At 35.8% G+C, this 19,542-nt stretch overlaps 1 protein-coding gene across 1 annotated transcript in view; it reads left to right on the top strand.

Annotated features, from left to right (window-relative positions):
* LOC145667076 (ABC transporter G family member 20-like) overlaps positions 1 to 19,542 on the top strand; it is a 212,112-nt gene that overhangs the window by 178,727 nt on the left and 13,843 nt on the right. Inside the window, exons 15-16 of the mRNA XM_081734790.1 lie at positions 7,310 to 7,486; positions 14,525 to 14,611. Of these exons, the coding sequence (XP_081590916.1) occupies positions 7,310 to 7,486; positions 14,525 to 14,611 (264 nt within the window). The remainder of the gene's footprint in view (positions 1 to 7,309; positions 7,487 to 14,524; positions 14,612 to 19,542) is intronic.

Below are 19,542 nucleotides of genomic sequence, written 5' to 3'. Positions count from 1 at the left end.
CCCATTTTAACTAACTGAGAATTTCTGTACCTTTTTGTACTATTTAAACAAACGATGGAGCAAATTTGAGTGGCCTGTTTTTTGTACTAACCAGAAAAATCGAAGAAGGTACCTTTATACTAGCTCAATGAACGAAAGAACAAATTTCGATGTTCTACTTTTTATACCAACGAGAAAAAAATGAACTAGCTGAATATACGAAAGAATAAATTTAAGTGACCTATTCAATTTTGTACCAATGAGAAATTTCATTTTTAACTGGTTCAGAATTTTACTACTCAAATAAACAATGGAATATTGTACCATTTTGGAGTTTTCAAATAAACAAAGGACTTTTATTTTGTGTCAACTTCAACAAACAAAAGGAAAAGCAAAAAAGGATCATTTTAACTAGTCTAATAAACGAAGGCATAAATATGAGTGAGCTATTTAATTTTGTAGCAACCAGGACTATTTTCTAACTAACTCAGAATTTCATTTCATTTTGTAATACTCAAATTTGGATGGAGTATTTAGTTTTGTTCGAACCAGAAAAATTTGATTGGATTATTTCCTTATGTACCAACTGGAAAAAGTGAAGGGTCATTAATCAAATAAACGAAGGAATAAATTTGGGTAGAATATTTAGTTTTGTACCTAGCAAAATAAGAAAAAGAATTGAAGAACGAATAAAATTTGGATGGACTATTTTCTTATGTACCAACAAAAAAAATGGAGCACCAGCGACAAAAAAGAAACCGAAGGAGGAATAAATTTGGGTGACCTAATGAGTTTTGTACTAAGCAGAAAAAAGCGAAGAATGTAAAATTTAAATAGCTCAGTATTTTTGTACTACTAAAATAAACGAAGGAATAAATTTAGGTGTTCTACAGAAGAAAACGGGGAAGGGCCATTTTATTTAATTTTGTAGTACTCAAAATATACAAAGATATAAATTTGTGTGACCCATTCAGTTTTGTACTAAGCAGAAAATTTGTTGGCTTTTTTAGAAAGACCATTTTATCTTTTTGTGCTCTACAAATAAACAGAGGAAAAGCAAAGAGAGACCATTTTATGTGCCTTTTGTAACGAAGAAACAATCCTGTTGCGAGTAGATCAATATGGCATTATTGCGACTTTCATTTTCGAATACATACGGATTAAGCCACTACGGCAAAAAAATACTACTCTCTCCTTATGCTTATTTGGAGCAGACTTAAGAGGACCAAGCATTAGAAACCCGCTAGTAGGGCGTCGATTCAGTAATCCATATTGGAGTATACCTTTTATACAACAAAACAAGCTTCTTAGCCCCACTCCAGAAATTAGAAAACAAATTCTTTCTTCTACGGTCTTCGGCATGCATTTTAGACCAAGGGCAGCAAGATTAATATTAAATAACACTTCTGCTGGATAGAAATTCGATTCTCTCGATCTTCTGCTTTATCCGGCAACTCCAATAAGCATCTGTAAATATTCTTTGATGTGTAAAATTGGATCCACTCATCAGTATAGTGGTTAAAGATAATTGCTTCCCATCTCGCAATACCCTGTAAACGCTTGTCCGAACAATGAAGAAAATCAATTACATAGTTGTAAATTTTAATGGAAGAGTTACCTGTATTCTATCTAAGACAATCTACACCCACGGAATCATCGTTATTACAAATAGTGTTAATAGGCATGTTTTTCTATTGGCACATCCTAGTACTGCTTAATTATATCTCCCAAATACTGTACATCTCTTGCCCATTTAATTTAGCCTTAAATCTGAGAAATTGGATCGTATAAATGTGTTCGCAGAATGGCGGTGTAATTGTTATCTTTTCCTAATAACTCTCTTAGAGATCATTATTGCTGGTAGACTACAATACACCTTTAAAACCTATTCTCATTCGAAAAATAAACTGCACTATTACAGACTATTATAAGTGCAGTACAATACCACTATTAATTGGAAATTCTTGTTATCGAAGGCTACTCCAACTAAGCATAAGGAGAAAGTAGTATTTTTTTTTTTGCCATAATGGATTATTCTGTATGTATAGCTTTATTGTGAGAAATACCATTTGTTATTCTTTTTCACCAAGTTTCCAAATACCGCGAGGTCCAACAGATAGGTATCAGGAGATACCGCAAAAAGGCCAGTTTTACCACATCGTGTAAAGCAACCAAGTAAATCTGCAATCTGGATACTTGGCCTGAACTCGCACACATGATTCCAAAACTTTAATAACTCATCCAAAGTGTCCTGCGTTCCCCCATAGCGAAAGAAGCGATAATATCTATCCATCAAATAATTCTCTACCACATCGTTATAGTGTGCATTATGCTCAACAAAACATGGCTGTATACCATTATGTAACCGAAAATATCTAATAGTAGACCATTACGTTGTACCACAGGGAAATGAAAAAACAGTAACTCACACAACCAAGTATGTGTTAAAGTTTTTAGTTGTTAATACAAAAGTAAAGAAGCCTTAGTGCAAAACTAAATATTCTACACCTTCTCGGTGGTACTAAATAGTACAAAATACTTAAATTGATACAATGGTACAAAACTAAATTCCTTCACTTTTCGCAGCTGGTACAAAAGAAAATATTCCATTCAAATTTTATTTATTCTTCACTCCTTTTTTCCCGGTACAAAACTAAATTCCTTCGTTTATTTGAGTAGTGCATTTCCATACATTTGTTTAAACAGCACACGATAATATAATAAAATGGCATATCTTGTTCGTACATATGTCACTCAAATTCATTTATTCTTCCCTTTGACCTCTAAAATGATAATAATAATGATTTAAAATTTAATTATCCATTTTTTCACACTCTCTCTTTATCTCTACTTAATTAAAAAAAACTATCGTTTCTACTACTACAGTATTTACTCATATGGAACTGTCTCAAAATTATCTATTCGTTTTCTTTTCTTAGATGTGGATAATTTCCAAGTAAAGCTGCCGGATAAAGCAGAAGATCGAGAGAATCGAATTTCTATCCAGCAGAAGTGTTATTTAATATTAATCTTGCTGCCCTTGGTCTAAAATGCATGCCGAAGACCGTAGAAGAAAGAATTTGTTTTCTAATTTCTGGAGTGGGGCTAAGAAGCTTGTTTTGTTGTATAAAAGGTATACTCCAATATGGATTACTGAATCGACGCCCTACTAGCGGGTTTCTAATGCTTGGTCCTCTTAAGTCTGCTCCAAATAAGCATAAGGAGAGAGTAGTATTTTTTTGCCGTAGTGGCTTAATCCGTATGTATTCGAAAATGAAAGTCGCAATAATGCCATATTGATCTACTCGCAACAGGATTGTTTCTTCGTTACAAAAGGCACATAAAATGGTCTCTCTTTGCTTTTCCTCTGTTTATTTGTAGAGCACAAAAAGATAAAATGGTCTTTCTAAAAAAGCCAACAAATTTTCTGCTTAGTACAAAACTGAATGGGTCACACAAATTTATATCTTTGTATATTTTGAGTACTACAAAATTAAATAAAATGGCCCTTCCCCGTTTTCTTCTGTAGAACACCTAAATTTATTCCTTCGTTTATTTTAGTAGTACAAAAATACTGAGCTATTTAAATTTTACATTCTTCGCTTTTTTCTGCTTAGTACAAAACTCATTAGGTCACCCAAATTTATTCCTCCTTCGGTTTCTTTTTTGTCGCTGGTGCTCCATTTTTTTTGTTGGTACATAAGAAAATAGTCCATCCAAATTTTATTCGTTCTTCAATTCTTTTTCTTATTTTGCTAGGTACAAAACTAAATATTCTACCCAAATTTATTCCTTCGTTTATTTGATTAATGACCCTTCACTTTTTCCAGTTGGTACATAAGGAAATAATCCAATCAAATTTTTCTGGTTCGAACAAAACTAAATACTCCATCCAAATTTGAGTATTACAAAATGAAATGAAATTCTGAGTTAGTTAGAAAATAGTCCTGGTTGCTACAAAATTAAATAGCTCACTCATATTTATGCCTTCGTTTATTAGACTAGTTAAAATGATCCTTTTTTGCTTTTCCTTTTGTTTGTTGAAGTTGACACAAAATAAAAGTCCTTTGTTTATTTGAAAACTCCAAAATGGTACAATATTCCATTGTTTATTTGAGTAGTAAAATTCTGAACCAGTTAAAAATGAAATTTCTCATTGGTACAAAATTGAATAGGTCACTTAAATTTATTCTTTCGTATATTCAGCTAGTTCATTTTTTTCTCGTTGGTATAAAAAGTAGAACATCGAAATTTGTTCTTTCGTTCATTGAGCTAGTATAAAGGTACCTTCTTCGATTTTTCTGGTTAGTACAAAAAACAGGCCACTCAAATTTGCTCCATCGTTTGTTTAAATAGTACAAAAAGGTACAGAAATTCTCAGTTAGTTAAAATGGGCCTTCTTCGGTTTTTTCTGGTTAGTACAATTTTGTTCTTTCGTTAAAATACTCAGCTACAAAATTAAATAGCTCACTCATATTTATGCCTTCGTTTTGCTTATTCCTTTGTTTGTTGAAATAATACAAAATGGTATAAAATACTCAACTTCGGTTTTTCAAATGCATTACTTCGTTTAATTAATTTTAGAGTTGACACAAGTTATAATTCCTTTGTTTATTTGAATACTCCAAAATGGTGCAAAACTAAATACTCCATTGTTTATTTGAGTAGTACAAAATTGAATAGGTCACTTAAATTTATTATTTCGTATATTCAGCTAGTTCATTTTTTTCTCGTTGGTATAAAAAGTAGAACATCGAAATTATTCTTACATAAATTCTGAGCTAGTTAAATAGTCAATTTTCGTTTCCTTAAACAGTACATAATGAGCTAGTTAAAGTAGCTCTTCTTCTCTTTTCCAGTTGGTACAAAAGAAAATAGTCCACCTAAATTTTATTCATACTTCACTTCTTTTTTTCTAGTTCGTACAAAAACTAAATACTCTATTCCTTCGTTTATTTGAATAATGGCCCTTCACTTTTTCCAGTTGGTACCTAAGGAAATAATCCAATCAAATTTTTCTGGTTCGAACAAAACTAAATACTCCATCCAAATTTGAGTATTACAAAATGAAATGAAATTCTGAGTTAGTTTAAAAAATGGTCCTTGGAAAGCTCACTCAAGAGTACAAAATAGTATTGAACTTCTGAGCCGGTTAAATTTATCCGATTGTTTATTTAAATAGTACAAAATGATTTAAAATACGCAGCTAGTTAAAATGTATATCGTTGCTTTCTTTCTCGAAGTAAGCCAGTCATATGTTTTCATTCTTCACTTCTCTCTGCTTGGTACAAAACTGAATAGGTCACACAGGCTTTGTTTAAAGTTATTAAAGCTTAAATATTTGACCTTTAACCTCCATGGTCAGTGTTTTCAGAACATGTAGTAGTTGATGACGTATTCCTAGATTTGGAAACAGCACCTCAAAACGTTGCTCTGTTTAAGAGTTATTCGCGTTCGTTGGTTCATTGGGCATTCATTATTTTTGGAACTTGTAGTAGTTGGTGGTCGATTACTAAATGTGGAAACAGCATCTCAATATGTGGCTCAGTTTTCGTGTTATTAGGTTTTAAGTATGTTAACCTTTGACCTCGATGATCATTATTTTGAAACTTGTAGTACCTGATGACCAATTACCAGATTTGGAAACAGCACCTCAATACGTGGATCCATTTCCGAGTAATTAGGTTTTAAGTACTTTGACCTTTGACCTCGATGGTCATTATTTTTGGAACTTGTAGTAGATGATGACCAGTTACTAGATTTGAAAACAGCATCTCAATATGTGGCTCAGTTTTCGTGTTATTAGGTTTTAAGTATGTTGACCTTTGACCTCGATGATCATTATTTTTGGAACTTGTAGTAGATGATGACCAGTTACTAGATTTGGAAACAGCACCTCAATATGTGGATCCGTTTCTGAGTTATTAGGTTTTAAGTATTTTGACCTTTGACCTCGATGATCATTATTTTGGAACTTGTAGTAGTTGATGACCAGTTACTAGATTTGGAAACAGCACCTCAATATGTGGATCCATTTAAGAGTTATTTGGTTTTAAGTATGTTGACCTTTGACCTCGATGGCAACTATTTTGGAACTTGTGGTACCTGATGACCAATTACTAAATATGGAAACACCACTTCGATATTTGGCACCGTTTTCGAGTTATTAGGTTTTAAGTATTTTGACCTTTGACCTCGATGATCATTATTTTTGGAACTTGCAGTGGTTGATGACCAATTACTAAATGTGGAAACAGCACCTGAGTATGTGGCTCCGTTTTCGAGTTTTGACATTTGACCTTGATGGTCAGTACTTTTTTTGATGACCAATTGCTAAATGTGGAAACAGCACCTCGATATGTTGTTTCGTTTTCGAGTTTAACCTTTGTTCACGATGGTCAGTAGTTTGAGGACATGCTTATGTCATTTCTGTTATGTTAAAATAGGGGTTGAAAAATATGCTCATAAAAGAGAACGAGTTCACCCCTAAAATGGAGGCCTGCTATGTTATGTAGTCTTCTGCTCTTATATATGTTCGTAATCTTATGTTACCTACTATGTTAACATAGTGCTATGTGTTATCTGCTCTTCTATGTGTTATCTACTATGTTCAGAATAGGGGTTGGAAAATATGCTCATAAAAGGGAACGAGTACACCCTTGCTATGTTTCATATTCTTATGTGTTATCTGCTCTGCTGTGTGTTGCGTAGTTTTATGTGTTATCTTCTCTTCTATGTGTTCGTAATCTTATGTGTTATCTCCTATGTTAAAATAAGGGTTGAAAAAGTGCTCATAAAAGGGAACAAATTCACCCCTTAAAATGGAGGTCGTAAAAGAGAACGAGTCTTATGTGTTATCTGCTCTGCTGTGTGTTACGTAGTCTTATGTGTTATCTGTTCTTCTATGTGTTCGTAATCTTATGTGTTATCTCCTATGTTAAAATAGGGGTTGAAAAATATGTTCATAAAAGAGAATGAATACACCCTTGTTATGTTACGTACTCTTATGTGTTATCTGTTCTGCTGTATGTTACGTAGTGTTATGTGTTATCTTCTCTTCTATGTGTTCGTAATTAAAATAAGGGTTGAAAAAATGCTCGTAAAAGGGAACGAGTTCACCCCCTAAAATGTGCTCGTAAAAGAGAACGAATACACCCCCTAAAAAGTGGTCATAAAAGGGAACGAATTCACCCCTAAAATGGAGGTCGTAAAAGACCGTGGTCTCACGGTGCACGGTGGTCATTTTCCCAGGGGCTTGTGAGTTGTCCTAGGTTGGCTCAGGTCTGTTCCAGATCGATCCATTTTCTACTACTTTCTTCTCTTCTACTAGGTGCAACCGACATAGAAATAATGTTGGCGCATCTATTAAGTCAAATGCTGATTGTGGTTGGCCAGATTATCATCGTTTTCTTCGTAATGATAGATATTTATAAGCTTCCTTGTGAAGGAAACAGACTGTTGGCTATCTTCCTAGCTATTTCGCAAGGAATTTGTGGAATGTCTTACGGTAAGTTAAATTCAGATTTATTACTGAAAATTATAAAGAAAAGTTATCAAAGCAAATTTAATACAATTCTTTGAAAGGAAAAGGAATGGGTTGTATATGTTATTTGCTTCAGATAGAAATTGCTGTTTTTAACTTTACATAAAATGTGTAGATTTATAAGATAGATGTTTATGATGATCCAGGGGCGGATCCAGGACGGACTTGTAGGGGGGGCGGTGGGTTGTAATACTGCTACTTAGTGCTACTTTTAAGAGCTCTGGAATGGGTTTTATTTATATATATAAAAAGAAAGTTTCATCTTCTGGGGGGCAATCGCCCTTGGATCCGCCCCTGTGATAATCTTCTACATCCTTGGCCAAAAGTATTGAGCACCCCACCCAGGTTAACTTTGAATTTTGGGAAGAATATCAAATGAAATGCTACTGAGAGAACGTGCATAAGTTTATAATGTTATTATGTACAAAAATCAATATTTAGTGGTCCCACCCTTTGCCTTAACTACAGCAGAAATTCGTTTTGGTAGAGAGCCCACAAGCTTATTAAATATTCGGTATTTATAGCGTTCCACTCTAAGGCGCAAGCTATCCTTTAACTCTTCTTTGGAAGTAATTCTATAACGCCTGACGTTGCGCTTTAATAAACCCCATAAATGTTCTATGGACTTCAGGTTTGGTGATTGGGCACGCCATTCCAGGAGCTCAATTTTTTGCCGCAACCTTGGAACCAAGCCATTGTGAGAACAGCTTTGTGACAGGTTGCATTATGCAGTTGGAACTTAACGCCGTCCATATTTGTATAACCAAAAAATGATGTAAAAGAGGGCAGTGATGCAGATTCGAAGACGTTTAGGTGTTGTCTAGAGTTCATATAGCTTTCACACACGCACATTTGACCCACTCCAGCAGTGCTTATGCAGCCCAAGATCATAACAGTGCCTCCGCCGTGTTTCACAATCGGTACCATACACACTCGTTTATATTCTTCGCCTACCTGGCGACGAACATAGGTCACACCCAGTACACCAAAAATCTGAAATGTAAATAAATATTGAGAGACTTCACGCATTATTGTTTTTACTAATACATTTAATTTTCTAATCACCTTATTAAAAGGTGATATAACATTAAATTGATTAACTTAACTCAAAATTCAACTCGTCTGACCACACGATATTTGATCAATCTTCGGTGAAACTTTATTCGCAGCTTTGACATGGGTCATTGTTTTTCCCCTTTTTCAGATGCCGACAAAATACTTTCTAACCAACAGGATTTATTTACTGCTATGGTTCTCCCACACATGCAAAATTTTGTAGGGTGCTCAGTACGTTTGGTCAAGGCTGTAGTACCATTTTCCAATATGGTTGACTACCAACTTAGTATTGATAGTGCGTACCGTAATATTCTTTCTTTTCTTTTAAATGAAGAAAACAAACATATTTATATTTTGCTGCAAAATCTAATAGAAATTGTACCTGTAGCCCTGCTGTTTACACTTACGGCAGTTTTTTTTTTTTTACATGGTTTATTGGTTGAGTTGGTTTTGGGTTCATCGTCCCGTTCAGCAGCGAGGCTATATGAGATTGGACCAACTGATTAACATAGAATCCGAATCACATGAGCTCCCGCCGGGAATCGAACCCGGGTCTCCTATACCACGCTAACTGCTTAGCTACGACGGAGCTCACATGGTTTATTGGTATCTTACGAGTTATATTTAAAGGAATCTTTTGGAACAATTAGGGGAAATGTGCTGCAGATGTAAGTGAGGAAAACGAATTCTGAAAAAGACGCAGACGGAATTAAGAAAGTGCTAAGCGCCAACCCAGACAGCACAATGCACGTACAGTACCCGTATAGTACATGTACAATTGCACGGATGCAACATATACATCATCTGTATAAATGCACGACTGTACATGTGATGCACGTAAGCGTCACAGATCCTATTGAACATCTTCACGTGCACAGGACATGTGCAATGCACACCGCATAGCTGATTTACACGTAGGACAGAGGTGATTTATACGTAGTACACAGGTGATTTTCATGTAGGACAGAGGTGATTTACACGTAGCACGTATTCGATTTACATGTAGCACATAGGTGATTTACATGTAGGACAGGTGATTTACACGCAGTAGTCATATGATTTACATCTAGGTCACAGGTGATTTACACGTAGCACGTATTCGATTTACATGCAGCACACAGGTGACTTACATGTAGGACTCAGGTAATTTCCTCGCAGTGCAGAGGTGGTGTAAAAGCATATTCCAGACGCAACGAAAAACCTATGAACTATCTGACAGTAGTTACAGTGCAGTGATCAGTACAGTGCTGCCGCCTGTTGATCTTATATCTTAGCTCAGCGGACGTTACGCAGTTTTTACAGTCATTCAGCTTAATCACAAATTCAGATTATTTATTCGAATTTACTTAGGCTTTCGAAAAATGCAGGCTACTTTATATTGTTTATTTAGAATGTGTAATATAATTTTAAAATATTAAACTTTCAATTAAAAATACTATAGCCATATCTAGTGTTTAAATACTAGGAGAATGAAAGTGAAAGTATACACTTGCATGGTACTATGGACGTGTCATACACATGTGCAGCAGCCGTACAAATGCACATGTGCACACAACGACTTAAGCATGGGTTATTTAAATGTGCTTCACCCACGCAAATGCACATGTGCTCATAACGGCTTAGGCACGGGTTATATAAATGTGTGCTTCATCCATGCAAATGCACATGTGCATATGCACGACTTAATCACTGGTTACGCCCCTACTGAAGAAACAGACATTGCAAAGAAAGAAGAATTCTACGAGAACTTAGAAGAAACTTACGAAAACACACCGAAATATGATACAATAATAGTACTGGGAGACTTCAATGCCAAACTAGGAAGCAGAGATGCAAACACGAAAGTTACTGGGAAAAATACACTGCATGAAGAAAGTAGTGACAATGAGCAATTGCTAATTCAATTTGCAATAAGAAACCAATTAGTAGTAAAGAGTACAAGCTTCCCACACAAGCAGATACACTTAGAAACCTGGAAATCTCCTGATAATAATACGATAAATCAAATAGATCACGTCCTTATCAACCGCAGATATACATCCTCCATAATAGATGTTAAGAGCCGAAGGGGTCCAAACTGCGATACAGACCACTTTCTAGTGGAAACAAAATTAAGGGAGAGAATATGCATAAAACAGCAACAGAAAACAGTTACAAATGAGAAATTGAATACAGAGAAACTAAAGATCAGAGAAGAAGCTGCTAAATTCAAGGACACGATTGAAAGTAAATGTGAAAAAAGACAGAAAAAGTAAACTCATCGATACAAGAGAAATGGGACGAAATTGTAACAGTAATAAAGGAAGCTGCGACGGAAACAATTGGAGTAAAGAAAAATGTAAACAATAAAGCAAAATGTGGTTTGATGAAGAATGTCAAGAAATAATTAGCCAGAAAAATGAAGCAAGAAGAAAAATGCTACAAAGAGAGACAAGAAGCAACTATGAAAGGTATAAAGAGCTGAGGAAACAAGCGAAAAACGTTTGTAAAAAGAAAAAGAAAGAGATTATAAAAGGTATGATAGAGGAAATAGAGAACTTAAATAAAGGAAATGAAACCAGAAAATTTTATGCAGCAATGAAGAGAATGAAAAGAGGTTATCAGCCAAAAATGATAGGATACAAAACGAGAAAGGAGAAATAGTAGGAGATAAAGAAAAAATAATGAAAATATGGACAGACTATTTTAAAATGTTATTGAACCCTCAGACACAGATGGAAGAAGAGCTACAAGAGAAGCAACAGGAGCAAATAGATAAAGATAAGATGGCTGAAGCACACAAGAAAGGAAAATATGAGGAAGAAGTTGAAGCTGCACCTTCGAAGGAAGAAATAGGAGAGATGATTAATAAACTGAAGAACAATAAGGCCCCGGGAGAAGATAGCATAACCATAGAATTAATAAAACATGCAGGTCTTAAACTGAAATAAAAACTATATGACATAATTCAGCAAATATGGATGGAAGAAGACATACCAGACAGATGGAAGATAGGAATAATACATCCTCTGCATAAAAAAGGAGATAGAATGGATTTTAAAAACTACAGAGGAATCATACAAAATATTAACAGGCATAATCAACAATAGAATCAAGAAGTATGCAGAGAAGGGGGGAATATCAATGTGGATTTCGGAAAAATCGCAGCACGATTGACCAGTTGTTTATCATGAGGCAGGTAATCAGGGGCGTCATTTAGGGAGGGCAGGAGGGGGCAATTGCCCCCCCCCCCAAGAGTTTGAGGAATACATATACTTTAATCGATTGTCTACAAATATACTAGTACAAAACGTAAAAGTCTTATGTCGGTGGTGCTCTTGCCCCCCTCAAGCGAAGTGTGAAATGACGCCCCTGCAGGTAATAGAAAAAAGTTATGAATACGGTACGGATCTACATATATTATTCATAGATTTCAAACAGGCTTTCGACAGTGTGGACAGAAACAGACTCACAGAGGCACTTGAGAACATGCGGATACCAAAAAATACTCATAAGACTTGTACAGATGACGCTCAACAAAACAGCAAAAGTAAAAATAGAGCAGTTATTAGGAGAAGAATTCCAATATGATAAAGGAGTTAAACAAGGAGACGGATTATCAACAACACTGTTCATAATCGCCCTACACACAGCCATACAGAAATAGACAAACGAGGAAGTATAATGTATAAAACCAGCCAAATCTGTGCATACGCCCATGATGTTGCAATAATCGCAAGAACAGAAAACGAACTGAAAAGAATGTACGTAGAACTGGAAAAAGCAACCACGGTAATGGGATTACAGGTGAACGTGAGCAAAACCAAACATATTATAATAACAACTGCAGAACATAGAAGAAATACAACGAACATAACGATACAAAATAAGACGTTTGAAAGTGTACCCACATTTAAATATTTAGGATACTTAATAGATAACAAAAACAACACAACAATAGCAATAAAAGAACGAATTCAAGCAGGAAACAAAGCCTATCACGCCAACAACATGCTGCTGAAAAATAAGGTAATTAACAGAAGCACAAAATTAAAAATATATAGAACCCTCATAAGACCAATAGTAACATATGCTTCCAGTAACGTAGCGTGAAGTTTTGAAATGGGTATGCTGAAATTAGATTCGTAGCTAGAGGGTGGCTAGGAGGGGCCTAATCCCCTGAAACTTCCAATTTTTGCTGTATGTATATATGAGTGTAAAGTGAATTTAAGTTACCCCCCAAAACAACTATCCCGCCTTTATTTAAACGATCACGTGTTAGTGTTCTGACCACGGACCTGGCTGTAATGCTTGATAGAAAAATGCTAATTCATGCAATATATTTTTCATACAATACAAGAAAAAGTATATGAGTGGTTCTGCTTCATATTTCCCTTACACATACGGTTTCCTTACATATGCTATACTTGCATATCACACATACACTGTATTACTGTTTCAAAGAAACAAATATAAACGGATAGCTATAGGACGATCTTAAGTGTAACTTCCCCAAATCATAGACAAACTTAAGCACTTACCCAGATCAACACATATCAGTATACTAATAGAAAACAGTGGAGCAGTAGCTCACAGTCAATTGATGATTTTTACAGAAAAAGTTTTTTTTTTTAGATTGAAAGTATGAAAAAAACAAAAAGAAACTATACCTCATCTGAGGTCTCCTTCAGTATCGATCTTCGAAACAACTTGCGGATAGCAACGCAACGCAAAAAAATACAACAAGCAATTATAACTGCTATGCCAATTATCGAAAACTAAATTTTAATTTTACGCTGTGATAACGCAAAGCAGTACGCAATAAGGTCCCTGATGTAGTAATACTATTCATGATAACATAACATTTTTATTCTCCGTCTCTTCTTTTTTTCTTTCTTTTTCTTGGTCAAAACTCGTTACTGAACGTGAACTTCTAAATTTTTCATAGTCTCTGTTCTATACTTTCTTACAAGACCGCATCCCGTTGCTTTTGTTTCGCCAAACACCCGAAAGGCTAGCCTTTCGTCAACATTCGTCCACTTTCGTTGCATCATGTTGAATTTGTGTATAGCTCAAGAAGTTTTCGTCTGCTGAGGGTGGCGGGAAAGTGATTATCACCGCCCCATTCTCCCAATTCCATGAGAGAAGCGGAAGGCTAGACGCCGATAGCCTTCAATGCGTTCTTGCATAAGCTTCGCTTCAACTCGCTTGATGATTCAACAGCGTATTATAAAATAAATCCATTTTAATAAAATTGATTGTATCAATATCCAAAAGCAACATTTGAGGCTGATGTATAAATAAATGGATAGGCTAAGCCTTATAGCCTTAATGGACACTACGTCCCTGCATGCTTCAGAAGTATGGACACTCACCAAAGAAAACGAAAATAACCTACGCGTATTCGAAAGAAAAGTAATATGGAAAATTTATGGCCCTTTGAAAGCTGGAGAGGAATGGAGAATACGCTCCAATAGAGAAATAGAAGAAATTCTGGAAAACAAAGACATAGTCCGATACATAAAAGCACAAAGACTGAGACGGCTGGGTTACGTAGAACGCATGGAAGAAGATCGCCTTCCCAAAAGGATCATGAGTGAGAAGATCTTTTCTAGCAGAAGAAAAGGGAGACCCAAACAGAGATGGATAGATAATGTGCAAGAGGATCTCCGGATATTGAAAGTGGCTAACTGGAAACAGACAGCCAGAGACAGGAAAAGATGGAGGCAACTGATGGAAGAAGCCAAGACCCATATCGGGCTGTAGAGCTATGTGGTAAGGTAGGTAAGATAAAATAACAGATGGCAAATTAAACAGGAGAGATCATATCATTTAAGCTAATAAAATTAAGCTCGATGATATTGTTAGAATGCCTTACCATGAATAAGAAAGCATAAGAACAAACTATTAATTGTTGACTTTTCTGTCTTCATTGAGCACAACGATTTTTTTTTATTGTTTCTTTAGGTATTTTTGTGTCAAGTGTATCTACCAACGAAGAAAGTGCGATTCAATTAACCATGGGAAGTATTTACCCCAACCTATTACTAAGTGGTAAGTTAATGTATTATATTTGTTGCAACATTAACAAATTCCCTGTCATAGTCGAGTTTAGTAGAATTTTTACGTCGTGCATGTTCGCTCTTTCAATTTAAATAACCTAATATTTACCTTTAATGATGAAAAATGGATCGTGGACACTAAATGCTCTTGAGTATTTTAAGGGCAGGCATTGAATTTGTTAATTCTTTAGTGACTGCTATAAGTCTTTCTTCAGAGACGAAAAACTGGAGATCCTAAAAACCTATGATTGGGTATCGAATTACTTATTTGAGAAATTAAACGTCAATATCATTATAAATAGGGGTACGAGCTTTTCGCACTAAGAATTTGAAAATTTTGCGTTTCGTTTATCATATTTCGCGTTTTGTCGCATTTTCCAAATGCAGTTTCGCCTTTTGTAGCTCTTATGGAAAAGAATTCCCTGACATTTTTACAATTGTTCCTTTTTATTCATAGACCACTATAAAAATAAACCATTAATTACCTAGAAACAAAATACACTGAATATTTCAATTGACAATGTCAATTTCATTTATAGAAAATTATATTTTTTTCAAATCAAACGAAAATCAGGAACTAAACTTATTATGAGTAGGAAAGTTTTGCTGTCTTCTATAAACACATAGGCATAAGTTACATTTAAGCATTAAATGTAAGCATGTTACATGTTTCCACATTTTCTTCCTTCATTGTTGAACGTTTGTCACTTATCATCAGTCCATACTTGGAAAAAATCTCTCACAATTGGCATTGCTTGTTGGAAGCCACACATATGTAAGTGCATTTGCAACAAGCTTAAAACAATCATTACTTCGGAACTCCCCATTCAGCTGCGATGGTGATAGATAACGGGCAACATGTTCCCTATAGTCGTGTCTTAATCACCCAAAATGCACAGTTCATGCCACGTTGTACCGTTCCGTCAGTGGAAAACTAGCGTTTTTAAAGTAATGAAAACATATTTTTAAAATTTCGCGTATTCTTAGAAATTTTGCACAAAGCTGTCAATTTCGCGTTTGATCGCGCAACGGAAACCAATGAAAATACACATAGTATATCATAAAACGTCAAGAAACTGAAAATTACTTAAGTCTAATTCTGACGTATTTCGTTTTATCGCGCATTGCGAAAAACTGGTGCCTCTAATTATATAATACAGCCGTTCTCTCTGTCCAAATATTCTCGAATGATGTTGTAATCCAATATATACCGTGCGTAAAAATTTACATCATAAGTCAACTGTTGTAGATTTTTAAAAAATCAATACAATATTTGATATCAAAATATACATATATAATATCTATACGCTACATACGGTACATGTATATGCTACTAACGTAAGTGCTAAATGTAACAAACAACTTGAAAGAGACACTTCAAGTAGCTTTTTTAGAGTTACTGAAACCTACCAAAACTTTAGAACAAAGTATTTCGTGTATTTCCAACAGAGAAAAAACGTACGTGGCGCACGTAAAAACGTAGGTTACATGTGTAAATCCTGTAGTTTTTGGACTTAACCTACAACCCTATGTCACATCCCGAAGCAAACTTACTATAACTGAAAACGTATGTTTTATCCGTACTTTCCGTATGAGTTCCGAATAAACACACTTTCTGTGCGAAAGAAAGAATTGTAGGGGGTGCGGTGGCTCAGTGGTAGAGCGTTCACCTCTGGTGCATGGGGTACCGGGTTCAAACCCTGCTCCCGCCAAGTGAACTTTGTGTTGGACAAACGCCGTGTGTGTGGTTTTCCTCGGGGTTCTCCCGTTTCCTCCCCTTTCTTCATTCCACCATTTCATTCATTTCTCATAATGACCGTCTACTTTATCCTAACCGGCATAATTGTGGGACGTAAAACTCAAAAATTTCATTTCATTTTCAGAAAGAGCTGTACATAGGCGCTCAGGATCTCAATACAAATAGACGTATATAACATGTAGCTGACGTATGTAATGTACCTATAACGTATGTAATACGGAAGACTGTTAAGATATCAGACCTCCTGCAGCGCTTTGACGTCACATCTAAGCAAGAAAAATATAGTACTTTGTAGCAAATGGATAACATGCTCCGTACAGATTTCCGTAGTAAACATATAGATTCGATATATTTGTACAAAATGTCTACTGTCCACATAACTCATTTTTCTCAGTCCAATAATTTACTTATTAAACATGATACAAAATTTCAATAAGTTTTACAGTGTTACAATCTTAAATAATGTGCAATGAATTGCCTGCTTCTTTACAAAATGAAATTTTGAACTTGTAATCTTTTTCATGCATACAGCCTTCCTGGAGTTATTAGGCAGTAAAAGTCTCCAAGAATTTTATCCTCTGAAATATTTTTTTACATTAAATTTTTAAATCTCACTATTGAAAAAAAATCAAGTAACAAAGAACAATTTCTAAAGTATTATTGTGAATCTGGTTTATATTAGTACCATGTAAGTTATCAGCGATTTTTCTCTCTTGTTTTTAAGATAGAAAAATAGAAGTTTAGAAATTGCAACCACTTTTCGTTAATATAAAGGTAACCAAGAAAGTTCTGTCACTTTTTCACCCACCACCTTCAAACATCGATATTTTACCTAAGACGTACCTGGAAGATCAAATAGTCCCCGTCAGTATCGACGACCTTCTGACAACGTTCTAGAAGGCCATGGATTCCATCACGGTAGAACTTGGTGGACCGTGAACCGAAGAAGGTATTAAATTCATCTTGCACCTCTACTAGGATTTGAACTGGCGTCCTCTAAGGTGATTATTCAAAGAATGGAACAGGTGATAATCGGACGGTGCAATGTCCGGGGAGTATGGCGGATGCAATAGTGTTTCCCATCCAAGGCGTAGAATGGTGCCCCGAGTCATTCTAGCTACGTGGGGCTTAGCGTTGTCCTGTAAGAGAAGGACTTCTTTACGATTCATAAGTGCTGGCTCCAGAGTTTTGAGTTTTTTCTTGAACAAGTTTCCACTGCTGACACTACACAGTTGCATTAATACCCTGACCAGCTGGTAGCATTTTCTGATGCACGATGCCGCAAGCAGTCCATCAAACACACAGGAGGACCTTCTGGTGCAGTGCTGGTTTCGGCTGTTTTGGAACCTGTTCATGGAATGCTATCCAATGATGACGGCGCCGTGGAGTTTCGTACAGGACCCACTTTTTCTCATCACATGTCAACACCCTGTCCATAAATGGCTCCTTCCTCAGACAAGACAGGAAAGAAACACAGGTGTCTGCTCGCATTGCCTTCCGGCTCGGAGTCAAATCATGTGGGACCCATCGATCCAACTTGTAGTGTTTCCCAATGTGATAGAGGTGCTGCCGAATGGTTTCTCCACTTACACTGAATTGTAGTCCCAATTCCTCACATGTCTGGCCTCTGTTCGCCTCAATTGCTCCCTGAATATCTTCATTTTGTATATGTGTTGGTCTTCCGACACGTGGTGCGTCTTCGAGTGTTTTGTCACCATCCGTACTCTTGTTAAACCACCACTGCACTGTCCGCGTAGTCACGACACCCTTACCAAAGGCCTGGCATATCTTCCACTCCACTGTAGCGGCGTTTGACCCCAGTTTGAACTCGTATAGCTCGTATAGCATACACGCCCTTATGACGCTCTGTAGACGTACCATATGTACTCTGTCTTTACGCAAGTTCACGTTGTAACTGAACTACCACAATCAGGTAGTACCTAACTATGTTAGATATATCCACACCAACAACTGATCTTCGCCTTATCTCCATTCGCATTCAACTCACGGTGTGAGGACCAATTGAACCCAGACCTCCACAAAAAGCGACATAATTTTCTTGATTATCTTTATGAATGGAGACACGGTAGCTCAGTGGTAGAGAACTGGATCACTGATTCGATTTCCAGGCCGTGTGAGTTTCGTGAATATGGTGTTATGGTATGAAAGTCTGTTGGTTTGTCTGTTTCTCATATACAGAACCATCAGAATAAGCGGTCCTTATTTAAAGCTAATTACATTGTTATTGTTACAAAAGGCGAATTATTGCTCTTCTAAAACTAATCTGTATACTTGAATGATTCCCAACTTTGTTTACCTGGTGCCCCCCTTCGTGAACTCTGCATAATTCACGATCCCTTCCTTGTTAAACGTTGGTCTGATCACTTTTACAATAGACAACGTCGCTTTGAACACTCTTGTCTCTTCAAGACGAGAAGTTTCAAAAACGCTGAGACACGTCTTAGCTTATTTTCAATAGGAGTTTGACCTTCCTAACTTGACGGGCTTGCGAGATACGAGATTTTTCGCATAAATTACGACTCCCTTTAGAAAATGCAATTTTAAGTAAAGTAATATGATAAAAATTAAGTACTAGGTACCTGATAATTATATCTAAAAAATAATTTCAATTGGTTCACTCGTTATTAGGGATATGACTTTTTAACTTTTTACAAAATTTTAATTTTCCTGATGTTGTATTTAATGAACTTTTGCCTATACGTTACTTCTCTGGTGTTATTTTCGTTCGGGGTTGGAAAAACGTCCCGCACCTAATCTATTGTCATATGCGAGGTAAGTGAAGAAAACGATATAATGATAAGAATTTTTGATTCGCAAAACATGCTAATGAAAAGAAGTCTGGCATCTAGGAAAGGTTTAATAGACATTGGTATAATATAAATTGTGGTAATGTAATTTATTTGTCGTATATTTACAATCAAAATGTGCAGATCTTTGTCTGCACATCAACCCATCAGGCACGCAGAAATTCAAAGATTCCAATGTAAATAACACATTGTTTTTTGTTGTAAGTTATAAGTAAGCAACATAGATACGAGTTATTTTCCAAATTTTAATTTATACTATGCACATTTAACACTTTTGCAAATCAGTTTTATTGGTGTTACGGGCCTAGTAGGTTGATTTGCCGCTGATAAAACTAG

This window comes from Thermobia domestica, chromosome 12 (genome assembly GCF_964235325.1).
Source record: "Thermobia domestica chromosome 12, izTheDome1.hap1.1, whole genome shotgun sequence".
Lineage (NCBI taxonomy): Eukaryota > Metazoa > Arthropoda > Insecta > Zygentoma > Lepismatidae > Thermobia > Thermobia domestica.
Note: the sequence above shows the minus strand (reverse complement) of the source record. Positions and strands in the feature narration are given on the sequence as shown.